This window comes from Heloderma suspectum, chromosome 2 (genome assembly GCF_057233095.1).
Source record: "Heloderma suspectum isolate Gila_16-S chromosome 2, 16-S_ref, whole genome shotgun sequence".
Taxonomy (NCBI): Eukaryota; Metazoa; Chordata; class Lepidosauria; order Squamata; family Helodermatidae; genus Heloderma; species Heloderma suspectum.
Window position 1 is genome coordinate 197,869,718 of NC_139459.1, and position 25,905 is coordinate 197,895,622.

Here is a 25,905-nt window from a genome sequence, read left to right on the forward strand (position 1 = left end):
CAAGCAAACTGATTACCATACTCTTTTACTACACCTTAACTGAAGTGGGGCCTGATGGGGTCAAGTAAAATCATTTGAAAGGCTGAGTGTAGCTTCTAGGTCACCAACTGACCATTCCTTCTACAAAGAATTGGTTATGGTGGGGCACGAAGCAAGAGGAGTTTTCTGCTGGCCATGAGATTTTCAGCCTCTAATTCGCCTGTCTGTTATCATTGCTTTGTTGACTAAACTTTGGATTATTCTGTCATGAAGGTCTTGTGCTTTGATTTCAGACCTATTTACGAAGAAATTGATGCACACCTCTTCAAAACAAGTGTTAAAAACGACACCAGTTGCTAGAAGCAGATGTCCAGGAGAACAGATGTCCATTACCAGCACTAGAGACTATTTTGATCACTCAAAACCTGTCAGCTAAGTGACAAATAATTACTGGATAGGTAGGGAAATCTATTTTTTGAAGATTATTTGGATTTTATCGGACCATTCAGCTGAGGCCATTTAAAATCTAAGAAGCTTATCCTGCATACTTTACCCTAAGTGCATTACATTAGGTTCAATGAATCATCAAGAGTGCAAGGTTCCACTTGTGCATACTTTGGACCAAGGTGTACAAATTATGTAAAGCACGTTTTCCAAAAATTCATTCTTCTAGGAAACATAATACCGTATCATAACTGGCATATAAAATAAGCTTGCACTTAGACAAAGGTACTTTTATTTCACACTGCATTCTGCTTAATAACAAGTGAATTTTTCCCATGGAAGATCTACCCAATGGAACAGTAGTTATGATTAGTTGATTGGTATCAAATGCAGCCCTACTGGTAATCATTCAAAAAGGGCTCAGCAGCTAGAGGTGGCAGCCCAAAAGCCCTCAAGTGCTTAGTGGCTCCTTACTTGGTAACCCAGAGGTAAAAGTGTATGGTGGCTGTGGCAACAGAATTTACTGGCAGTCTGCTTTGGAGGATGAGCCTAATCCTACATCCCCTCCTCAGTGCAGTCCTCCTGCAAGACTAGTTTGGTAACCAGGGTTGCATATGTGAAGCTAGATTACCTTCTGTTTCTTGTTCTTCTGATGACTAATCACTACAGCACTTTCTCAAAAGTTATTTAATGCACAAATTATTAAAACTGCACAAACTATTCGAAAAGAAAATGTGAATGGCATGAAACCTTAAGAGGGCTTGTTGCAGTAGCGAGTCTTGTTCCCTACTTTGTCTTACCACCTTTTAAATCTCTATTCCTAGATGAATTTGTTCTCCAAAAAAAAGTTGAATACTGCACAAGCAGTAGAGTCCACTAGGTTTTTGTGGTCTCCATTGGAAACAACTACAGCAAGACACGAAGTGGGTGGAGTACCCCACTACATGGTACTCCGGAGTCTCTTCACCCTTGCTTCTGTTACTGCTACTGTTTTCTCCTGTTCCCAGCACCTCGAGTTACCTTTAAGTAGTAAAGGAGAGTTACTTGGTCATGGGATCTATAGTGGAAAAGGACGACTGCAAGAAGTGTCTTCTCCGATTAAAATATGTACTTTCCTTAGAGTTAGCATCCCAAACTAAATGTAATAAATATCATTATAACTAGCCACTCCTAAATCAATGCTTGTCATTGAAAATTGGTAAACTTAGGACGCAATCCTACTGCCGCTAGGCAGCCATGGGTTTTTTTGTTGTCTGGGAACCAAGCCTGGAGCCAGGGCTCAGAGGTCATTTCCCAGAAATCAGTCTCCCCACCACCACCACCGCCTTGTAGGTGGCACTGTTCATCCCCGGCTCTGCGCTCGTAAGAGCAGCACAGAGCAGGGAAAAAGGAGTGTTCCTGGGGGGTGGGGCAGTGGAAGCACCAGTACACTTCCTTTATGCTGCCCAGCCTCTCCCCAGCCGCCCCAGCCAGACAGCTGAAATCAGTTGCCTAGCCACAAACACAGGGCAGCTGGAGCACAGAGAAGATCCCCTCCGCACTCCATCTGCCCTGTATGGGGTAGTCAGTTGCCTCCAAGTTTGGAGGCGGCTGACTGTCCCCACAGGATTGCGCCCTCCAAGTCGGAATGTTGTGTATGCAATATTATGTTATACAGCTGCTATGCTGTATTTATACAATCCAAGTAAATAAACTGGGATGGAAAACTGATTAAATGATGGATGGTTCCAGGAGATATACAACTCCATTTTAATACAGACTCTCCTACTTGTTTCTTTTCACCCCCTGCATTTTATGTTTAATGTTTCCATGTCATTGCAAGTAAGCGTCACATTTACGGATTGATTTATTTGCTCTATTGTCATCCAGCTTTGAGCTGGTGTTTTCACACTGAGTCTTCACTGTATCTCTGGAATATTTCTAATATTACTGTCAGTAATATTACTGTAGTCTAAATATTGGAAAGTAGCAAGATTGCAGTTGTCTACCATAGCCATTATTTTCCTCTCCGAGTGTTTCTTTTATTCATTCATCTTGAGGGAGTTCTGTTCCCACTAGAAAGACTTTACCCGGCAAAATACACAGGGCACAGAAGCTTCAGACAAAACTGTAATCAACAAAGTAGTATGCTTCCAAGAAATATTCTGAATGTCAAAAACCGTTGCTAATATAAGATATATCTTTTAAAATTTAAAAGTGCTTTCATATACATCAAAATGTAGCAGAAATATATGTAAGAAAGCTCCCTTTTGCAGACATTCATTAATTATATTCTGATTGAGTGTTAAATGGATGTGATTTGCAAAAACATTGCCAAGTCTTCATAGTAGTCACATTTAAGACTACTTTCAACCCTCTCCCACTACTGATTTTCACAGCACAAATCAGTTTGGACAGTTTGTGATAACAGCTAGCTTTACCTTAAATTCTTTTAGAAACAGCAAGTTACTGCACAGGCCCTCTACAATTGCTCAAAATGTGTTATGCTCAACAATGATTATCAGTCAACCTTTCAGAATGGTATCTAGTCAAGTCAGTTTACTGTTTGAGGCAGAAGCCTCAACGCTACCTTTGATATAATGTAGACTGGTGAGTTCATATCTAGTAGCGTTGTATTTGCCAAACACACATCAAATCTCCAAAGCATAGGCGTAAGGGTTTTTTTCCTTTGGCATCCCATTCCCAGTTAACAATTTTTGCGAAGTGTTTAAGAGAGCAATCCTATGGTCCCTGGGAGAGTGTCCCGGGGAACACAGGATTGCTCAGAGACAGTGCTCCAGCATTGGAACGGGGAGTCAGAGACCTGATCATCGCAGCTGGCGCACAGAGAACCGCACTGGCTGCCTCTCCAAGGTCAGAAAATCAACCTTGGAGGAGGAGGAAAGGGAGCATTCTAGTGGGAGGGGAGGAGACTGGAGGCGATATCCTGAGCCTCCACCAGCTTCCTCCCCTCCCTTTCCAAAGCACCATTGCTAGACAGGCTAAAAAGCTAATCTAGCAAAAATCACCAAACACTGATGATAGGGAGGCGAAGCTTGCCTCCACTGCTCCTCCTGCCCTGTTGTCTTCAGCCCGGCAGGGCATAGGAATCTTAGAGGTTTCCAAGCTGCGTGGAATCAAAAATCCTATTGATTGTGCCCTGAAATAACCATGTGAAAATCAAACTCTTTTAAAAGCGCTTTAAATTTTTTTACAACCCATTCATAACATATACTAGTAACTAGGCAGATGTACCTGTGAGAAAGATGAAAATAACTTATGTGCATTTGTCTATTATTTCTTTGAATTCACAATCATGGTTGTGTGCAAAATTAAGTATCGTATTTCTAGAAGAGCCACATATCTGTACATATTCAACATCTAAAATACAATTTCTACTTTACAGTTTTTCTTCATAAGGGATGTGCTTTTGTAGTCTGTGATCACCAATCTTGAATAGCAGAGAAATCTCTAATGCAGAGTCCAGATGCTATGTTGTACTATTAATTATAACCTGGGAGTGGCAGTTTCTGTCCTTTTGCTTCAAAAAATGTGTAAGAAAGAGTGATCAAGTCAACACTGGCCATCCTTGGGTCTTCTGCAAACTCAGGATCAATGAAGAAAAATACCGGCATGTCAACTTCTTCATGGGGATTAAGTCGTTGCTCTTCAAAACAAAAACACTGAATATTTGGGAGGAAAACGAGATGTTTTGGTGTGTGTATTTTTACATTGCATCTAGTCTAAGCTAATCTTCAGTACCTAGTTCAGTTGAGATAGTATGGCAACACGATCAACAATGCTTTTTATGATAATATCGTTTCTACCAACAGACAAAAATCATATCCTATTCACTTTCCCATTGTCAAGTAATTACCTTGTGATAACTGTAGCACCTGCCTGAATACAAGAGCTAACATCATATCCTAATTGGCACTGATGGCAAATTACATTCTCATTATGACTATATCCCTTTTGGGAAATGTAAAATTTTTGCAAATCACACAGATTTACTTTGTTCTAGAAGAGGTAACAGAACCATTAGAGTGGAACATCTGCAGCTTCTTCAGAGCAGAGGATGGAGCCAGCTCCTGAGTCAAGAAGATAAGGTCCCCTTGCACCAATGCAAAGGAAGGCCATCGGGGGGAGAGTTGCCTTATACCTAGTCCTGGGTACTGCTGCGATCATGAATTAGCGCAGTGTCAGGATCCAACTATAATATATTGGGAAAGTTCAGTTAACCAGAGGAGCTTAGCAGCTGCAGCCCACTCTTGGGAGTAGCATACTTCACTTACTTGTATCTTATTGAAATACTGTCCTGCTTCAAAAGGCACCACATTGTACGTAGAGATTCCAATTATCGGCTTATCAGTGGGGTTCTTTGCTTTGTAAAATGCTAGTGCAGTCTCTCCTGGAACCACCTATAAGAAAAAGTCTCTAGTGATTTCTCTTGCTTCTCGCCCACCAGGCTTCTTTCACTGCCAACCAACGTGTACTTGGATTTTAATATCACTACGTCTATGCTTATGATAATTACAACTGATTCAAGTCATGCTAAGGGCTCACTCACCTGAGGTGGACGATCCCTGTGCATTGATCAGTATTCTGTCTCAGAATGTTTACAATGTTCCAGTCTAAAGTAGATCTAAATCAAGAAGCTATCTAAAATTCAAAGGAAAGGGAGTTTATCCCCATGCAGAGAGGAGGGAGCGAAGTTACATAAAGGAAGAATTCCAGCAAACAGGAAGTCTCCACAGCATGCTACTGTGCTGTTCCTACCAGGAAGACACAGCAGTGCACTATGGCTCACCCAATGCCTCTGAATGAGTGCTAGTTCTGTCAAGAGAATGAGTGTGCATGCTGAAATGGCAGTCACAGCAGGATGCTGCATTTCCTTATCTGTGGAAACATTACAAACTGCTACATCTGTGCTGTGAGCAAACTGGCAGTGGTACTGAGCTTGGTTTCCTGGAGATAATCTTTACTTGCCACTGGCAACAACCTAATTATAAAGCTACTCTGTATAACAGTGAATCAGAATTTAATGTGAAAGCAAAGACTATTTTCAAATATTGACAATAATTTGATAGCACAGCAACTACAGCAGCAGGGGTTTACTTAAACAACATGCATAGTATCTCATTTTATCCTGCTTCACCCAGTTTCATTATTAATTTGAGATACAGGTGGAGTCAGAATGAGGAACATTTACAGAAATAATTCTACACAAATGAAAAATTGCACCAAGTTTTGACACTTAGTGGAATGTACGGGTACACCTGAACTGTTATGCTATACAGTAACATAGAGACTGAGTGCCTATTAGAGCTAATTGTAAAGAAGGGGCCTCTTACTTGAATACTCCTATCCAGCCTGCATGGCAGGTTGGAGTCCCAATGTTTTTATACGAGCAAGCCATGAGATTGATACTCGCATAAATGCCTATGTGAGAAAATCCATACAAAACCAATTTACCAAACTTTTAAATCACTTACGTATACTTCAGTCTGCTGAGGTTTGAAATTCCACTGAAGACTTGCATGTACATCTGCATTGAAAGTAATCTTAATAATGCGATCTTTTATAGGCTCCATTGTTTCAATCTGGTCTGAACCATGACCTGCTGCTGCTGACCCACCAAGTCCAGTAGCCTTAAAGGAAAATGAAGTGTAATTAACAACAGCCTGATTGGAAACAGCAAATGGTTTGGGGGCAAGAAGAATTAAATAGGAACAGTCCCTTTACCGAAAGAAGATTTAAAGAGACCATTGATTTAAAAATTATAATACACTTCCTAGTCCAACATCCTGTTACAGTGGCTAACCAGATGCCCACAGGAATCCCAGGATGTTTTTTCAATTTTATTATTAACTTTAATATACCGCCTTATCTACTAGAAAGCCATAAAGGCAGCGTACAACAATTTAAAAAATAAACCCTTAATAAAAACAAGGACATTAAAAACAGTGTAAGCATTAAAACTACACATTTTAAAAGGCTAAACTGAAAAGATGATATTCTTCTCATCCTCCCTGAAGGCCAAGAGAAAGGGGACCAATCATAGTTCTTGAGGAAGCACATGACATGAGGGCAATAGCCCTCTTTCACTATAATTCCCAACAACTGGCATTCAGAGGCAGCAATACCTCTGATCCTGGAGGTGGCATATACAGCCATATAACTAGCCATTGATAGCCTTATCCTCCATGGATTTGTCTAGTCTCCTTTTCAAGCTGTCCATGTTAGTGGTCGTCTTGTGGTAACAAATTCCATTGTTTAACTATATGCTGCATGAAAAAGTATTTCCTTTTGCTCATCGTGAATCTCAGCTTCCTTGAGTGACCCTAGGTTCTAGTATTATGAGAGAGGGAGAAAATGTTTTTCTATCCACTTTTCCCACACGGTGCATAATTTTATTCAGCCATCATCTGTCCCCTTACTCACCTTTACTTAATTTAAATAGCCCCAAACATAACCTTCACCCATTGGGGTATTTTTAACCCCATGGTCATTTTAGGTGCCCTTTTCTGCAACTTTTCCAGCTCTACAATATCCTTTTTTGATATGGCAACCAGGATTGTATAAAGGCATTGCAATATTTGCTGTTTTATTTTCACCCCCTTTCCTAATTATCCTGAGCATGAACTTTGTTTACAGCTTCTGCAAACTGAATCAATTTTTTTATTGAGCTATCCACCAATATCTCTTTCCTAGTCAGTCACTGCCAGCTCAGACCTCATCACTGCATATATGTGAAGTTAAGATTTTTTGCCCCAATATGCGTCACTTTATACTTACTTATACTGAATCATATTTGCCATTTTATTGCCCATTCATCCAGGTTGGGGAAATCCTTTCGGAGTTCTTAACAATCCCTTTTTGTTTTTACCACTTGGAGGGAACAATCCTATTTCCCCTAGAAAGTGTCTGGGGGATATAGGACATTTCAGTTTTCTGGCTCAGAGATAGGGCTCAAAAACAGCCAGGAAACCGTGCTCCCTGCCCCTTCCCCCTCCCCGCCTGCACAGAGAGAACCCCGCTACCTCAGAAAACGGAGCACAGAGATTGGTTCCATGGGGAGGGGAGGAGACCAGGGCTGCAGCCATAGGAGAAATCCTATGGCTGGCCCAGCCTCCTTCCCTCCCTCTCCTCCTCACCAAAGCCTCTGCTAGAAATCGCACATCTAGCTAAAATGCAGAGCAGGAGCTGCTTCCCACTCTGCATAGGATAACCGTAGGCCTCTGAATTCAGAGGCTTAAGAGAAGCCCAGGGAGGATCCCATAAGATTGCACCCTAAATTATTTGGTGCTGTCAGCAAGCTTGGCCACCTCATTTCTCACCTCTTAACTCAAAGTCATTTATGAACAAGTTAAAAAGCACCAGTCACAATACAGATTTTTGGGAACCCCACTTCTTACATCTCTACATTCTGAGAACTGTCCATTTATTTCTATTCTCTGCATCCTGTTTTTTTTTTTTTAACCAGTTAGCAATCCATAGAAGGACCTTCTGTTATCCAATAACCACTAAATTTACCTGGGAACTTTTGGTGAGGGACTTTGTCAGTCCAAGTAGACAGTGTCTACCAGATTTCTCCCTCTAACAAATTTCCCTATATCAAGGAAAAAATTCTTACAAACACTGCTAACACACAGGAATGTTAAAAAAAATATATACAAGTGTTACTTTCATTAGAGCTGCAGATTTACAGAGCAATCCTATACAAGTCTATTCAGAAGTACATCCCATTGACTTCAATGGGGCTTACTCCCAGGAAAGTGTGTACAGCACGATAACAACCTTTACAACCAAAAGGTGTACAACAACCTTTTTGGCCTCAAGGGCCATGTGATGCTGGCTTGAGGGTGCTGGGGGCACACATGCACAAATATACACACAGACACATGCACACATCCCAGTGATCCAGATTGTTTTTTCTCTGCTAGCAGCAATGCAAAAACCATCTGAGGATCTCTGGGGAGGACACAGAGTATACAAGCATGTGTGTGTGTGTGTGTGGGGGGGATTTAGCAGCAGTGTGTCAGGTCAGTAAAGGCCTGGGGGGTTGGGGTTGCAGATTGTGCATGCTGGTGTATATGTTTGCAGCCTTATTCAGTTATTTTTAGAAATCAAATAAAAGGTGCCCCGAATAATAAGGCAGATTTTTTAAAATTATCATAATTCCTAGTGTATACAAAAACCTCAGCTGACAAGCACCATATTAAGAGGTGCAAGCACCATATTGAAAGAGGTATTCTCCCTTATCTCACACACAAGAGGAATGCTTCTAAAACTGAACCTGCAACAGGTACATCTAAAAAAACAAAGTCCCTTGCTTCAGAACTACTTTTATCCATATGCACATTTAATCAGTAGATTAGTTAATAGGGTTGCAGCCTTAGTTTTTGTGTGTGAGAGAGAGACGTTGGAGCACGCACAGCTGCCCGATCTGTTTGTGTGTGAAAACCATAAATTTACCCTGATGTTACTTTAGGGTGCCATCCTATACATGTTTAGACAGAGAAAAGGCCTACAACTCCCAGCATGGCATAGGATTGTGCCCTTAAGTTCCGGTTGGTGCTAGACTACAGGATTCTCGCTCCCCCATTTTCGGCCCTCTCTGCAACGCGAGAGGCGAGTTAGGGGGCAAGGGCGCGTTTAAGAGACAAAGCCGGTCCCAAGGCCACCAAGCCAGCTTCACGCCTCTGGGCTGTAACCAGCGCTGGTCCTGCTTAGCGCAGACCCACTGCAGTGTCAGGCTCACGCTGGATACGACCCTTTGCATCCACGCCGACCAGCTCTCGACTGCCCCAGAGGGGCTCTCACCTGGCAATAGAGACGGTAGAGCGGCACCGCGGCGTAAGACAGGCCCGCCATGCCCACCACGCCGGCCGCCAGGTAGGTCATCACCGTCCTGTTCCGGCGGCTCCGGTCTTCCTCCTGCTGCCGCCGCCACCGCGGCTGCTGCCGCTTCCCCCCCGCGAAGGGCTCGGTGCTCTCCGCGCGCCGCTCCCCGCAGGCCGGCTTGCCGTTGCCATGGAGACGGAGCCAGGCCCGCCACGGGCCCCATCCCCACGCAGCAGGCGCCCCGAGGCAAGCCCAGCCCCGCGCGCGCGGCCCCATGCCCTTTTCCTGTCACGTGGACGGGCTCTTCGCTTCGCTCCCGAGAGGGCGCGGTTAGCAACCATCGCGAGAGTGGGCGGGGGGCTTGCCGAGGAACGACGCCACCAGCGGCAGCGCCGCTTTGCCGCCGCTTGCCGCAGGCTCACCAGTGGCTACGGCGGCCGCGGGGGGTAAGTTCGCGTTCTCGTTACCTGCCGCGTCCTCGCCCCGCCTCCTCGGTCGGAGCAGAACTCGCCGCCTGCAGGCTTAGGCAGGGGAGGAAGCGTGTCGCCCGAAGGCGGGGGGCGGGGACGTGCGCGCCAAGAGCACGCCGCTGCGCGCGCGCACCCGTCTCTCTGCCAAAATGGGAAAGCTCGGGGGCCTTCCGCAGGCGAAGCCGCGCAGGCATGAGCTGGCTCCCAGGTATGGGGATGGCCAGGCCCGTTAGGAGCAAGAGGGCCAGCTGGCCTGGGGTTTGCGCTCCTGCCCTAAGAAGACCTCTGCTCGGTCACACCAGGCAGGACGTGAACGCGATGCTTAGCCCGCTCCGGCTGTCGCATCCCAGCAACCGGTGTTCAGCGGCAAATTTCAAGGCCTCCTTCTGTTGCCAGCTGCTGCTGCTGCTGCTGCTGCCGCCGCCTATTCCCTGGTTCAGTAGAAACGAAAATCACCCTCACGGCACGGAGACGTACGTACAGAAGCATCTCAAGGCATACGGATAGAACAAGGGTGCGAAACCTGTGGCCTCCCAGGTGCGGTTGAGCTTCAACTCCCATCATCCCTGGCCACGGGTCATGCTGGCTGATGGGAGTTGGCGTGCAGCAGCATCTGGAGAGCCACTGGTTCCCCACCCTGGTATAGAAACTCAGGCTTCGATGGCATGATCTCACGCCTCAAACATTTGCTGCAATGGTCGGCCACGTACATACACCCCTGTTGTTGTAGGCTATCCATCACCATTGACACTGTAACCCATGTCCTGTCTCTTAGATCAGGGGTGGAGAACCTCCGGCCTGGGGGACAAATTTCCATGTGCTCTAATCCAGCCTGGTCAGCTACTGCTCGTCCATAGTGGCAGAAGCCCTTTTCATGTATTTCTTCCATGCATTTGCACCTTAGGGTGCGATCCTACGCATGGCTGGCTGGGGCATGCTGGGAGTTGTAGGTCTTTTTTCTGTCTAAACATCCATAGGACTGTTCTCCTACTCTGTTTGAACATACAGCAGCCTAGGAGTAGGCGATGTGCCACCCATGGGTGCCAGTCTGCCTTTGGACACTTTTGGTGCCTGCTGAGGTGCTCTACCTTTCCACTTTGTTTTTTTCAAGTAATTATTCTTACTGGCAGCTAGGATCACTTCGAAGCAAAGCAAAGGCCTCCAGCTGCTCCCAGCTTCTTTCCCCATGAATGCCTCTGGACCACACATGGGGCTCAGATACATTCCCAGGGAATGAAATGGCAGGTGGCTGCAGGCTGATGCTTGCATCTGCAGCGCACCCCTTTTCTGGCCATGCCCAGGAGAGTTGGTCAAATTGCCAAATGTGCTCATGGGGCCAAAAAGGTTTCCTACCTCTACAGCATCCAATCCTAGAGTGTTCACCATCAACTGTGCATTACCTACCCTTTGATGTAAAAAGCAGAGAAACGGATGAACATGGGTGGATATGAAACTAATAAGATGGTTCAGATTGCTTGTCAATTTTACTTGTGAAGTGAAAGGATTTCTTTGGGCTCATTGCAGGGCGCCAGTGGGAGCTTCCTTCCAATACAAATAGCAGCTTGGTGTGGGAAGTGAGTTTTTTGGTGGGACCTGGTAGTGGTGTTAAACCGTCCCTGTCTGCCCCATTCAGTCCCAATCCTGATTGCCCCCATACCTCTGCAGCAGCTATTTGTGTCTGAAAGATCACTAAAGTGAAACACAATAGAAAAAAAACTCGCCACCTTCTTTTGCTAAAGAAACTTAAAAAATAAAATACAAGTCAATTGAAATGTATTAGCATGACGAGTTGGGAGGGAGAGTCAAGCCTACCAGATATGATCAGTTCAGTGAGGATGTTCTAACCATCTGTGTTAACAGTCAAAAGCACTTCATAGAATGCTGTGATTTAATTAAGAACATAAGAAGAGCCCTGCTGGATCAGACCAAGGGTCCATCTAGTCCAGCATTCTGTTCACACAGTGGCCAACCAGCTGCCCATGGGAAACCCATAGGCGGGACACGAGTGCAACAGCGTCCTCCCACCCACGTTCCCCAGCAACTGGTGTACATAGGCTCACTACCTCTGGTACTGGAAGTAGCACATAGTAGCTATTGATAGCCTTTTCCTCCAGGAGTTTGTCCAACCTCCTCTTAAAGCCATCCAAATTGGTGGCCATCACCACATCCAGTGGTAGTGAAGTCCATAGTTTAACTACGCACTGTGTGAAGAAATACTTCCTTTTATCTGCCTTGAATCTCTCACCAATCAGCTTCATGGGATGACCCCGGGTTCTAGTATTTTGAGAGAGGCAGAAAAATGTCTCCCTATCCACATTCTCCACATCATGCACAATTTTGTAGACCTCTGTCATGTCACCCCTTACTTGCCTTTTTTCCAAGCTAAACAATGCCAGTTGTTGGAACCTTCCCTCCTAGGGGAGTTGCTCCAGCCCCTTGATCATTTTAGTTTCCCTCCTCTGCACATTTTTCAGCTCTGCAACGTCTTTTTTTAGGTGTGGTGACCAGGACTGTACACAGTATTCCAAGTGTGGCTGCACCATAGATTTGTATAGCAGCAGTGTGATATTGGTAGTTTTATTCTCAGTTCCTTTTCTAATTATGCCTAACATGGAGTTTGCCTTTTTTACAGTGGCTGCACACTGGGTTGACATCTTCATTGAGCTGCCCACCACAACCCCAAGATCTCTTTCCTGGTCGGCCTCAGCTAGCTCAGATCCTATCAGGCTATTCTTGAAGTTGGGATTCTTTGCCCCAACGCGCATCACTTTACACTTTATTATTTTATTCTTATATGTAGAGGAGGCAGTGGCAGGTCAGGGGTTCACTGTTTCACCTGTGCAATTGCTACAGATGTAAATATGGACGTAGACCTAATGACAGAAGATATGGACAGCTGGTGGGGTTGCAGCTTCTTGAAATCACATACGAACCTGAATGGGATCAGCAAGAACTGTGAGTTGAGATCAGAAGTTATCTTAGGCTGCAATCCTATGCATATTTACCTGGGAACAAGCTACATTAAATTCAGTGAAACTTACTTCTGAGTAGAAATGCATAGGGTTGCATTGTAAGTGTATTAAGAACTGAAGAATTGCTTGCCAAATTCTTGCTAGATCAAACTACCATCCATCTAATCTACTGTTCTCTATTTTGAACAGTAGGCATCTAGATGCCTATTCAGTCTTACAAGCAGGGACATAAAGGTGCTGATCAGCCTTTGCTTATTTTATTTATTTATTTATTTATTTATTTATTTATTTATTTATTACATTTCTGTACCATTCAATAGCCAAAGCTCTCACAACAATTAAAACCATAAAATACACGATAAAAAAATACAATATAAAAATTTAAAAGCTTAAAACTGCAGTATAAAAATAAAAATAATTGCCAAATAGAACCTAGCTGCAGTGCGAAGATTTAAAATACAATTCCAGATTTAAAACAGAAACTCAAAAAAATTTAAAATGCCAGGGAAAATAAAAAAGGTGCTGAAAAGAGTACAGTATAGGCGCCAGGCAAGCCTCTCTAGGAAGTTCATTCCACAACCTGGGTGCCACAGCAGAAAAGGCCCTCTTCTTAGTAACCACCCACCTCATTCCTTTGGTGGGGCCTCCTGGAGAAGGACCACTGAAGTGAATCTTAGGGTCCAGGCAGATGCATGTGGGAGGAGGCGATCCTTCAGGTAACCTGGCCCCAGGCCGTTAATAACAGCACTTTGATTTGGGCCCAGAGATGGACTGTGTCAGGAATGCCCCTGTTGGCTTCTGAATCCTCCAATAGCCAAAATCAACACTCAGACAAAAGGGCTGTTTTCTAAGGCTTTAATTCCATTCATGCTAATAAGGCTTACAGATGCTAATTGCCTGAGACTCAGGGGAAGTACAAAGGAACAACCTACTAGGGGTTTCTAGGAGTTAGGACGACAGTTGGTCTCCATTTGGAGAAAAGCACGGCAACTCTCTGAACTTAAGGAGTAGGAGGGGGAGGTCTCCCCCTCTCCTGTGGGGCCTCGGGGCGCAGCTGTTGATGTTGAGCCAATCGGGCTGAGCGCCTAAGCTCAGCTCCCGCAACCTCTCGCTTGTGCCTGCGCCTCGCATCTAAAAGCTCAAGTTGTCCCTCCCTTTCTATGCCAGGGCCACTGTCACTCCCAAGGAAAGTGAGCAGGGGGGGCTCCTCCTCCAGCTGCGCCTCTGAAATCTGAGAGAGTTCCTCTCCCACGGATTGTATCTCCTCCTCAGAATCAGAGCTGCTTTGGGACTTTATGGACTCAGATCCAACCCTGACAGACTGGCAGCCAGTGCAGATGGAAAAGTACTGGCATAATATGATCACATTGGCCAGCCCCAGCTAACTATCTCGCTGCCCTATTTTGGACCCCCTAAAGTTTCCATATTGTTTTCAAAGGCAGCCCCATGTATCACCCATTGCAGTAATCCAGATGAGAGGTTATCAGAGCATGGATAACTGTAGCTGGGCTATCTCTGTCCAGATAAGGATGTACTGTAGTTGGTATATCAGCCTAAGTTGATAAGAGGTGCTCTGTGCCACAGAGTATGCCTCTGTCTCCAGTGATAGTGCTGGATCCAAGAGCATCCCCAAACAACAAACTTGATCCTTTAGAGGGAGTGCAACCCCCTCCAGAACAGGTTGAATATCACTTCACTGGGCAGATAAACCACCTGCTAACAGTACCTCCGTCTTGTCTGGATTGAGTATCAGTTTATTGGCCCTCATCCAGTCCATTACCATGCCCAGGCACTGGTTCAGAATCCACTGCCTCACCTAGATTTGATGAAAAGGAGAGATAGAGCTGGGTGTCATCTGCATATTGGTGACACCTCAGTCCATATCTCCAGATAATCTCCCCAAGTGGTTTCATGTAGATGTTAAACAGTATGGGGGATAAAATAGAGCCCTGTGGCACCCCATGGCATAACTTCCAAGGGACACAGCAATAATGCCCTAGCACCGCCTTCTGGAATCGGTCATCCAAGTAGGAGCAGAATCACTGCAGTGCAGTGCCTCCAGCTCCCAGCCCAGATAGCCTGTGTGGAAGGATACCATGGTCAATGGTATTGAAAGCTGCTGAGAGGTCCAAGGGGGTCACATTCCCCCTGTCCCTCTCCCAGCAAAGGTTATCCCACGGGGTGACCAAGGCAGTTTCCATTCCAAAACCAGGCCTGAAGCCTGATTGAAATGGATATACAGTCAGGGCCAGAAATATTGGAACAAGGATAACTGTTTTGGCAGTTGGCTTCTGTACACCACCACATTGAAGTTGAAAGGAAACACACCCAGATGGGAGCGAAGTCGGGACTTTCAGCTGTAATTCAAGGGGTGTTACAAAAGTGGGGCACTAACCATTCAGGAAGGACAGCCGGTGGCATACACACACACTCATCATTGGGGGCTCATAAGTAATGGAACAAACCAACATCATTTCAAACTTAAGGGTCGCCTATAATACCTGGATGAAAATCCTTTGTAGTCAATGACTGCCTGAAGTCTGGAACCCATGGACATGACCAAATGCTGAGTTTCCTCCCTCGAGATGCTTTGCCAGGCCTGTACTTCAGCTGCCTTCAGCTGCTGCTTGTTTGTGGGTCTTTCCGCCTTCAGTCTTGTCTTCAGTAAGTGAAAAGCATACTCTATTGGGTGGAGATCAGGTGACTGACTTGGCCATTGAGGAACATCCCACTTCTTTGCCTGGAGAAACTCTTGGGTAGCTTTTGCTGTATGTTTTGGGTCAGTATCCATCTGCAATATGAAGCGGCGTCCTATCAGTTTGGCAGCATTTGGCTGAATCTGAGCAGAAAGTATAGCCCTATACACTTCAGAATTCATCCTGCTGCTTTGATCAGCAGTCAGGTCATCAATAAACACCAGTGACCCGGTTCCATTGGCAGCCATACATGCCCATGCCATAACACTGCCTCCACCATGTTTGACAGATGATGTGGTATGCTTTGGATCATGAGCTGTTCCTTTCCTTCTCCATACTTCTCTCTTCCCATCATTCTGGTACAAGTTAATCTTGGTTTCATCAGTCCAAAGAATCTTATTCCAGAACTGGGAAGCCTTTTTTAGGTGTTTGCTGGCAAAGGCTAATCTGGCCTTTCGGTTCTTGAGCGTTACCAGTGGTTTGCACCTTGTTGTGAAGCCTCTGTATTTACATTCATAAAGCCGTCTCTTGACTGTAGATGTTGACAATGACATGCCTACCTCCTCAAGAGCGTTCTTGACCTGGCTAGATGTTGTGAAAGGGTTCCTCTTCACCATGAGCAGAATTCTGCGGTCATCCACTTTAGTTGTTTTCCATGGTCTGCCAGGCCTTTTGGTGTTGCTGAGCTTGCCAGTTAATTCCTTCTTTTTCAGGATGTTCCAAACTGTTGCATTGGCCACTCACAATGTTTTTGCTATCTCTCTGATGGGTTTATTTTGTTTCCTCAGCCTAATGATGGCCTCCTTCACTCACATGGACACCTCTTTGGACCTCATGTTGGGAGTTCCATTTACCAAATGCAAATGTAACAGAACCACCTCCAGGCCTTTTGTCTGCTTGATTGGGCATGGGGTACCCAGGAAACAGGCCACACCTGGCCATGCAGCTGCTTGTCAGCCATTCATTCCATTACTTATGAGCCACCAACAAGGCGGGGATGTGTATGCCACTGGCTGTCCTTCCTGAATGTTTAGTGCCCCACTTTTGTCGAACCCCTTAAATTACAGCTGAAAGTCCTGACTTCGCTCCCATCTGGGTGTTTCTTTTCAACTTCAATGTGGTGGTGTACAGGGGTCAACTGCCAAAACAGTTATCCTTATTCCAATATTTCTGGCCCTGACTGGAGATAATCCATTTCATTCAAAAGTGCCTGGAGTTGGGTAGCAACCACCCGCTCAAGTACCTTGCCCAGGAAGGGGATATTTGCAACTGCCCTATAGCTTTTAACATCTTCTGGGTCCAAGTTAGGCTTTGAGTGGCCTAATAACTGCCTCCTTTAAAGTGGCGGGCCTCTCTCTCTCTTTCTCTGAGGAGTTGATAACCTCCCAGACCCAGCTGGACATCCCCTCCCTGTTAGATGTAATACACTATGACGGGCAAGGGTCATGCATACAGGTGGTCAAGCAGACTTGGCCAAGTATCCTTGGGCCTGAGCAACTGAAACTCATCCAATAAAACTGAACCAGATGGTGCTCTGGACACCTCTACTAATGGAATTGCATTAATTATGATGTCCAAGTTATTCCCACAACCAAGCATTCAGAGGAAGAATGCAAAGGCTTCAGACTTCACAAGGGATTAGTTGCTGATCTGTCTGGGTAAATGTGACGGATGAGTATCAGTGTGCCATTCAAGTTGCTTGTGCCATCAATCTGCAGTTACCTTGCAACATTTTTATGTGCCATTATGCTCATGCCCTTTTAGCTGGTTAGAAGTTGAAGAGTGACAGATTATGTGTTCCTGAGTGTGCATAATGTATTCTGCTAGGCAGATTGCTTTAAATAGATAAAGGTAGTCATTAAGTTGTACTTGCCAAGAGGATCACAGAGGGTAAATTTTAGCATAAGCAAAAATAGGATGTCGCTTATTTGAAGTCTGTTAGTAGATGGAAATGTGGTACTTAAATTGAAGGGAAATAGAGGTAACCTTTATAATATTTCTGATACATTTCTGTAAGTCCATAGACTTTACACGGGGTGGGGGTGAAAGAAAGGGCTACACTTTGCCATCATAGGTGAATTAGCCCATGTGACATACCGGATTTTAGGTAGAAGATTAACTAGAAGGAGGCACCTATTTCAGTCCACTGATATTTTTTTTAGTAACACAAAGTGTGCTGGGTGTAAGCTTTGTGCTACTGAATAGGAAACTTTTCAGTGACTTTTAAGACGGTTTTGTTTCATTTGTATTGATTGTTAAGAATGTCTCTTCTGTCAGCAGTGGATGAAAGAGAACCAGAGCATTTTTATGGGCTTTCCCTCTTGTACTGGTATGCGAAATGGTTAGATTTAGGTAGCTGTTCTAGCCTTCAAGAATTATTTGAAGTCTATAATGTAAATGAAGGTATTTTCACCTTTGCTAAACAAAGATCATTGGAGGCTTTTTCTGTATCACAGTAACAATGTTGTAGAATTCTTACCCCCATTGTTTAAATGGTGATTTTGGTTGCCGAACTGGTTTATTACTTTAAAAACTTTTTGTTTTAGTATTTTACTTTTATTAGTTGTACTGCTGTAAGTCTCCTTGGGTGCCTTACTCATTAGGTACAGAGGAGTGACTCATAAATATTGGTAATAAATCAATAATAGACTGTTATGGGAATTTCTTTTACTGGAATTCCCATTCAGCCTGCCACCAAATGCTGCATTTTTATACCAACAGTAACTTCTTTTGGTTCATAGAAATATATAACAGAGATTCTGTGTACTGTCTTCTTATCCAGAATGAGTTTTTCGCGTTACAGAAAATAGTGATTTTAAGTAGCCTTGCATCCAACAAACAATTGCAATTATTTGTTTGTTTGTTTCTTTACAATAACAATACTCTGCAATAGCAGTGTTCTCTGGATGGCTCACAAAACATAAAATATTAAGATACGATCATAAAGTTCAGTAACCATAACCAAAACCAGCAACATGCAACATAACATTTCTTGTCGCAGGGCTTAGCCTTTACTAGATGGTCATCTTCCATTTGTAAGTATTCAAAATGGAATGCTCAAAATGTTGGGAATCATTCCACTGAAATGAATGGGGCTGCTCCAAAAGACGTGGTCCATGCCTTGGATGCTCAGTTTTATCTCAACTGGAACATGAATCTGTCCTTCATTATAAATGTCTTATTAGGGCAATATTACTTGTCCTTTAGAGCAACCTTATAATTAGACATTTGCTTGGCTGTCTGTGGCGAATAAAAATGCTTCCAGGTGACCAGGTAGTGATCTCCACATGCTGCATCTGTGTTCTCCCCCTCCCCTTGTTTACTCTCTATCCTGACTTGAATAGAGAGTGCCTAGCTTGGGAGAAGCCCAGGCTGTCTGCTTCCTCTCTGTCTTCTAGTTTAAGGCCAGAAGGCTGGGAGGGAGCCGTAGAAGCAGTCACCTCAGTACCACAGTGTGGTCCTACAGCTCAGAGCTGTGACAGCTGCCCTGACTTTAAGAGAGGGAGTTGTGATAATCTGCATCAGCAGCATGCTCTGTGTTCATGGCTATGATGGCTGCTCATCCTGGCTTTGTGCCTGCCTCCTGCGGCTCTAAGAGAGTGCCACAAGAATGGTCATGTTGGTGTGGTGCTGTGGAAATGCATCACATTGCTTGAGCAGCTGCCTGTCCCAGGACACAGAAGAGGTGGGATAGGGGTGACCAGAATGGGTTGGGGTGACCAACTCCTAAATCAGTCTTCCCCAACCTGGTGGCCTCCAGATGTGTGGGACTGTTGTTGTTCAGTCGTTAAGTCGTGTCCGACTCTTCGTGACCCCATGGACCATAGCACGCCAGGCCTTCCTGCCCTCCACTCTCTCCCAGAGTGTGCTCAAGTTCATATTCATTGCATCAGTGATGCTATCTAGCCATCTCATCCTCTGCCGTCCCCTTCTCCTTTTGCCTTCAATCTTTCCCAGCATCATGGTCTTTTCCAGGGAGTTTTCTCTTCGCATTAGGTGGCCAAAATATTTGAGCTTCAGTTTCAGTATCTGTCCTTCCAATGAGCACTCAGGGTTGATTTCCTTTAGGATGGACTGATTCGACCTCCTTGCAGTCCAGGGGACTCGTAGGAGTCTTCTCCAGCACCACAGTTTGAAAGCATCAATTCTTCGGTGCTCAGCCTTCCGTACAGTCCAGCTCTCACAGCCATACGTTGCTACTGAGAAAACCATAGCTATGATTATATGGACCTTTGTCAGCAAGGTGATGTCTCTGCTTCTTACTATGCTGTCTAGGTTTGCCATAGCTTTCCTCCCAAGGAGCAAGCGTCTTTTAATTTCATGGCTGCAGTCACCGTCTGTGGTGATCTTGGAACCCAAGAAAGTAAAATCTGTCACTGCTTCCATTTCTTCCCCTTCTATATGCCAGGAAGTGATGGGGCCAGATGCCATGATCTTAGTCTTTTTAATGTTGAGTTTCAAACCAGCTTTTGCACTCTCCACTTTCACCCTCAACAAGAGGCTCTTTAGATCCTCTTCGCTTTCTGCCATTAGGGTGGTATCGTCTGCGTATCTGAGGTTGTTGATAATTCTCCCGGCAATCTTAATTCCGACCTGTGATTCATCCATCCCGGCGTTTCTCATGATGTACTCTGCATATAAATTAAATAAGCAGGGCGACAATATGCAGCCTTGTCGTACTCTTTTCCCAATTTTGAACCAATCGGTTGTTCCATGTCCAGTTCGTACTGTTGCTTCTCCAGTGGACCACATTTTGTCAGAACTCTCCACCATGACCTGTCCGTCTTGGTGGCCCTGCACGGCATAGCTTATGGCTTCACTGAGTTATGCAAGCCCCTTCGCCACAACAAGGCAGTGATCCATGAAGGAGTGTGTGGGACTACAACTTCCATAAACTGGCTGTGGGATTATGGAAGTTGTAGTTCTCACAATATCCTTCCAGCTGAGGAAACAGTGATGCTGTGCTTTTTTGGTGGACTCTATAAGACCAGCAAAGGGCTGTGTCTCTTTTCTTTAAAATTCTGAGATGCACAGCACTACTGATTCTAAGGTGCCCTTTTAGATTCTGGGAAAGAGTGTTGTAGTGCCTGGCAGTGAGGCTACTTACCAGGTACAGCCACTTGCTCAGGGGGCTGCTGTTGTCCCGGCCAACCAGATATAGCAAATGTCACCTGTGCATTTTGTTCCTTTGACACATGAACTGACTTCTAGACTTCTGTTTTTATAGACTTCTGGCTAGACTTCACTAGCACATCAGTGCACTCGCACATGGTGACATGTTGACTGCTGCACAAGCTCAGCTCCACAACATGTGTTCTAACAGCATGGCTTGTAAATAGCATTTTTATGCTGGTGTATATTGTCCAGGATCAGCACAGTGTTTCACCAAGAACTATGCGGTACTTTAATCTTTTGTTAGCCATCTTGAGTTTTTCTCTTGAGAAAAGAAAAGTGGGTTATATGAATAATAAGTACATAAATAAAACAAATGTACCACAAGCTGCCATGTCCTACTCAGTTGGCAGTTAATGTTGTAAAAGAGAAACAAATGAATTTGTTCCATCACTTTTTTGCAACCTTTCATGACAGTGCTGAAATGGGTGGATGTTTCCTGAATCTCTGAGCAATAACTCCAGTTCTAGAGTTTATGTGCCCTTATTTTTCTTACCTTGAGGGGCAACATATTTTCTCTAACATGAGTTGGATAATACATTGCAGGTTTTGACATGTTTTTTTTTAATTTTCATTTTTTAATTGCTATGTTGTGTGTATGGGCACTCCCCACAAGAATTACAGAAGTGAGCGTTCGAACAATGCAGCTACTCTGAAATCTGCCGTTCTGCTTTCCTTTTCAAAAGGACTGTTATGGGCCCACATGGAATAAATCGGGCTATCCACCGCATTCATTTTCGGACTGCCAAAATGGATTAGGTCATTAGATTATGTACTCAATTTACTCTTAATAAACCAGGAGTGCTGTTGCTGTGCCCCTCTGGGGCAATTGCAGTCCACTCTTAACTAGATAGGAGTTGAAATCCGTAATAGTATTTAGCAATTACCTCAGTATACTTAATGGAATAGAGGAAACAACCTGGTTGTTGCCTCTTTTGCTTTCTCCACAGGTATTAAAATTCTCTTCTTTTGCTTTCTCCATAGGTATTAAAATTATTAGAGGCTATTGAGAGCAATCTGAGGAAGACTATGGGATTTTCTTCAAGAGGATCTCACCTGGGGAGATAGCTGCAGTAGACAGTAAATTATTACTTTTACTGAAATCTTGGTTGCCAGCATTGCTACTAAAAATAACTATATCACTTTATGTATTGATACTTCCACTTTTCATTATATTTCCACATATATACTTTAGGCCCATTGAGAGATGACCAGGCATGCAACACACCTGACTTTATCTGGGCTGCAATCCCTCTGCCTCATTCAGTTATAGTCGGTGAAAGGGTTCAGTGCCATACGCTTGAGTCCTACTAACATTATTGGTTGCAATGGTTTCTATCAAAGGAAAAGGTTATCAAGGTTGCTTCCCTTTGGAAAGTTAGAATAGCTGATTTGTGATAGCTGTTTCACATAATTAGGTTCACACAATACTTGCAGTTGTCCCAACATAAACATTGTAGCAAAAGACAAAATGATAGATTGCATTATGTTGTCCTATCATTATCATGACTGATTGATTGATTACATTTCTATACCGCCCAATAGCCAAAGATGTCCTGTTATTATATATAAATGAAGTGGATGTAATCATTCAGAAGGGAGTTAATCCTATAGCTGTGAAGTGTATATTGCTAAAAGTATACTGGAAGTAATTATGGCATTATTTTACAGTAAAGCGGATAGAAAAATGTTTTGTATGTTGGGAACAGTAGTCTGTGTTTAGTATGCCTTCCTCTGCTAACTCATGTAGCCAAATTACCATTCATTAGTCGCCTCTTTGTTTTTAAGGTCAATTACTTATTGGAGACTTGATTTTAGAAGCCAATGGCGAAAACCTAATTGGTGTAACTAATGAAAGGTATGCTTTAGACATTTTAATTATAACCATAGATCAGAATAATGAATGTTTATGTTTGTTTGTTATGAATATTCTTGCCAAATTAATTATGAATGTAGAAAGGTAAATGTCGTTGAGATTTACTGAGTACTGTCTTCTAATAATAGAGCTGAATGGCCAAACTTCTCGTGTGTAGGGCTGAAGTGTGAAGTGGGATGTGTGCACACACCTAAGCCCCACCTCCACCATCCCTACACGCTCAATACCGAGTTAGACCTTTGCATGTTGAATGTGAAGGTCTGAAGAGCCGAATGCACTTACTGAGTTTCCATGACTGGAAACTGTGATAAAGCAGGGTTCGTGATCACAGGGACTGTGTAAATGCATTCAGGTGAACATGCTTACGCGGCCCTCTTCAGACCTTTCCATTCAATGCATGATGGTCTAACCGGGCTCCAGGTGTGCGCGGATGCTGGAGTTGAGACCCACGTCCTCCTCCACACTTTAGCCCTACATGTGAGCAGGCGAACACTTGCCTAAGGCCTTTAATAGAGCAGTCTAGAGATGGACAACCTGATGCGGCCCACCAGGTTTATATTTGAAGCCCTGGCTTCATGTTCCATTCCTAAGAACACCAGCTCTTTACAAGGATGGAGCGTAATTTTGAAAAAAACACGGCCAGCATTTTTGATATAACTCACAGGGCCAAGCATGGCTGTTGACCTATGCAGATAGACTTAGCCATATCTTGCCAGTTTATAGTGACTGGGTTTTATTGTTTGTTAAGCTAACCTGCTTAGTATATAACTTCGTTGTAGCTGTATTTATAAATTAAAAGCAAATAGAATATATTTGATGAAGGACAAAACAATCATATTATTCAGGTTATCATTTAAAGTTCTTTGATCCACAGTCCCACTCTCCTGAGTCCATATATACAAAACACTGACATGCGTCTCCAGTATGGCTTTTTGGTGTGTGAGTTTGTACTGGTGTTAAAAATAAAAGTGGTTTGGATCCTAAGAACCACAAGTGGAGTTTCTCTTGCAGCATCGGGCTTCCCAGCCTTTTCCTTTCTATGTTCAGGGAATACACCAAATTAGCATTCAACGGAGCATTCCCAATGTTAGTCCTTCTTGGAGTAGACTCACTGAAATGAATGGGACATAAATCATACTAACATTGGATACAATCCATTGTTTTACAGAGGGCTGCAGCTGTGTGTGTGTGTGTGTGTGTCGGGGGGGAGAATTAGTAGAAATCACAGACACCCTCCCTTGAGCGGGGTTCTTTTTTTCCATTGGATCTGTATTTTCCTACAGTGCCTCAAAAGCTTTGCACAAGATAGAAGAAGGTGGAGAGTTATTGGCAACTAATCTACAGATTGAAAAACCTGAGAAATTTGCCCTCACAGTAACTCAGCACAGCGCATCTCTGTCATTTTCAGTTTACAGACTTGAACCCACATCTTCCAGATTCAAGTCCACCTTTCCCTAACACTAACATATCATTAAAGGGTCATGCAAAATAACTGATTCTATATTCTACCATTTAAACATAAACAGTTATTTCTTGGCACCTCCGCTCTATATATGTTTAGTTATTGACCATCATGGGATTTTCAGCCGGACATCCTTCCGAGCAAAAGTTCTTGGGAACATAATCTCTTGTGCCAGCAGTAATAGTAAAGCTAGGCATGTATGCATTTAAATGAACAGAAGCAGCTTTGTATAGATGATAGCAGAGTCCTTGCAGCACCTTCCTGGAGAAAATCAGGGCATTTAACTCTTAACTGTTCTTTTAATCTTGCAGAGCTGTTGGCATATTGCGAATGGCATCAGCAACCAGTCACGTGTCATTATGTGTTGCCAGAAATGAAGAAGCAAAGTAAGAAAACGTTAGATTTCTCCAGGCCTATAGAACAGCCTTCCCCAACCTGGTGCCCTCCAGATGCACTGGAATGCAATTCCCATAATTCCCATACAGCATGGCCAATTTGTGTGGGCAGGATGAGGACTTCTGACCTCCTGTGCCTGCTGATTCTCCCCCCCCCCAAAAAAAATTCCCTTCCTTTCAAGGCTGTTTTCCTCTAGCCGAGCTCAGTTCTGATTTTTGAAGATGGCCAAGATTTAACTTCTTTTGAAGAAAATATTATTGGCAGCTGATTGCACAAACCTTTGTACATGCTAGTTGGAGAAGAGTAGATATGCAAACTCTTGAGCATGATGATCAAAGCAAAAACAATAGATGTGTGTTGGTTGTGCAAAATTTTGTACAAGCTTGGTGAATTGTGTCCAAATGCTGCACAGGTTAGGAGAAAAGTTTTTCCCATTCCTTTTCTGCCATGAGTCTGGTGAAGCCTCTTTGCTGTAGAGGTGATCCTGACAGAGGGTTTCACATCCTTGTCAATTTCATCTCTGCAGTGAGGGGGCTTCTTCCAATTTGCTATTTGTTGAACCCTTTGCACATTCTTAAGTCCATGATTTAAATATTCAGAGTTACCTGCACAGAGAATAAAAGCAGGGATGGGGAATGTGTGGGCCTCCAGATGCTGGACTGCAAATCCCATGATCCTTCACCATTGACTATGCTGGCAAGAGCTGATGGGAGTTGAAGTCAAACAACAACATTCCCCATCCCTGCTTTTAATCCCTGTGCAATGAGCTCTGAAAATTTAAATCCTGATGCAAGCAACCAGTGATAGTTCATATGCACGTACACATGTAAAATGCATGTGCTGCAAGTCCCCTATAATGTGCAGCTGTTTGCACAATTGCTCCTTCCAGCAGGCATTGCTCATAAAAGCAAAGATATCCAAGAGACTTTGCAGGCTTTATGTGGATATCCAAGAAGGTGGAGGGGAAATGGGAAAGAACTCCTTGAGAATAAAGGGTTTGGTTTCATGTATCCATGTAAGCCCCTTCATGGATCACTGCCTTGTTGTGGCGAAGGGGCTTGCATAACTCAGTGAAGCCATAAGCTATGCCGTGCAGGGCCACCCAAGACGGACAGGTCATGGCAGAGAGTTCTGACAAAATGTGGTCCACTGGAGAAGGAAATGGCAACCCACTCCAGTATTCTTGCCAAGAAAACCCCATGGAACGTATCACAAGGCTAAAAGAGATGACGCCGGAAGATGAGCCCCTCAGGTCGGAAGGTGTCCAATATGCTACTGGGGAAGAGCAGAGGGTATTTCCAAGTAGCGCCAGAAAGAGTGAAGCGGCTGGGCCAAAGCCGAAAGGACACTCAGCTGTGGATGTGTCTGGTGGTGAAAAGAAAATCCGATGCTGTAAAGAACAATATTGTTTAGGAACCTGGAATGTCAGATCAATGAATCAAGGTAAGCTGGAGGTGGTCAAACATGAGATGGCAAGATTGAACATCGACATCTTGGGAATCAGCGAACTAAAATGGACAGGCATGGGCAAATTTAATTCAGGTGACCATCATATCTACTATTGTGGGCAAGAATCCCTTAGAAGAAATGGAGTAGCACTCATAGTCAACAA

The 25,905-nt window shown here is 44.1% G+C and overlaps 3 protein-coding genes across 23 annotated transcripts in view; 2 read left to right on the top strand and 1 right to left on the bottom strand.

Moving 5' to 3' along the window:
* TOM1L1 (target of myb1 like 1 membrane trafficking protein) overlaps positions 1-4,060 on the top strand; it is a 55,562-nt gene extending 51,502 nt beyond the window's left edge. For 2 of the 4 annotated variants that reach the window (XM_084837226.1, XM_084837228.1), the window contains exon 15: positions 1,248-4,060. In XM_084837226.1, the coding sequence (XP_084693352.1) occupies positions 1,248-1,251 (4 nt within the window). In that variant the 3' untranslated portion in view covers positions 1,252-4,060. Of the gene's footprint in view, positions 1-272 lie in introns of all 4 variants that reach the window. The other 2 variants (XR_014788152.1, XM_084837225.1) reach the window with 2 other exon arrangements.
* Positions 2,947-9,547, bottom strand: COX11 (cytochrome c oxidase copper chaperone COX11). Of its 2 annotated transcripts, XR_014788153.1 has the most exons (5): positions 9,229-9,547; positions 5,898-6,053; positions 4,698-4,823; positions 3,439-4,085; positions 2,947-3,316 (listed from the first exon to the last, which is right to left on the bottom strand). XR_014788153.1 is itself a non-coding variant. In XM_084837229.1 (4 exons), exons 1-4 carry the CDS (start codon positions 9,523-9,525, stop codon positions 3,906-3,908), a joined length of 759 nt encoding a protein of 252 aa, XP_084693355.1. In that variant the 5' UTR covers positions 9,526-9,547; the 3' UTR covers positions 2,947-3,905. The 2 variants fall into 2 exon arrangements, 1 of the variants encoding a protein (XP_084693355.1); XM_084837229.1 differs by having other exon boundaries at positions 2,947-4,085.
* Positions 9,548-9,593: 46 nt separating this feature from the next.
* STXBP4 (syntaxin binding protein 4) overlaps positions 9,594-25,905 on the top strand; it is a 188,885-nt gene continuing 172,573 nt past the window's right edge. For 9 of the 17 annotated variants that reach the window (XR_014788150.1, XM_084837217.1, XM_084837218.1 and 6 more), the window contains exons 1-4: positions 9,594-9,695; positions 21,544-21,639; positions 22,348-22,417; positions 24,209-24,283. Coding sequence is in view for 10 of the 17 variants with exons in the window: in XM_084837208.1 (XP_084693334.1) it covers positions 24,228-24,283 (56 nt within the window). In the remaining 7 variants the exon portion in view is untranslated. Of the gene's footprint in view, positions 9,696-9,742; positions 10,193-21,543; positions 21,640-22,347; positions 22,418-24,208; positions 24,284-25,905 lie in introns of those variants that run through there. The other 8 variants (XR_014788151.1, XM_084837209.1, XM_084837212.1 and 5 more) reach the window with 7 other exon arrangements.

What these genes read in the sequence shown, in the direction of transcription:
- COX11 (XM_084837229.1), bottom strand. Translation starts at nt 9,525, where the DNA reads ATGGGGCCGCGCGCGCGGGGCTGGGCTTGCCTCGGGGCGCCTGCTGCG. An exon ending in CTCAGCAGACTGAAGTATAC is followed by an intron (nt 4,824 to 5,897) that starts GTAAGTGATTTA and finishes TTTTTCTTATAG; the next exon opens with GTGGTTCCAGGAGAGACTGC. An exon ending in AGTATTTCAATAAGATACAA is followed by an intron (nt 4,086 to 4,697) that starts GTAAGTGAAGTA and finishes CCAAATATTCAG; the next exon opens with TGTTTTTGTTTTGAAGAGCA.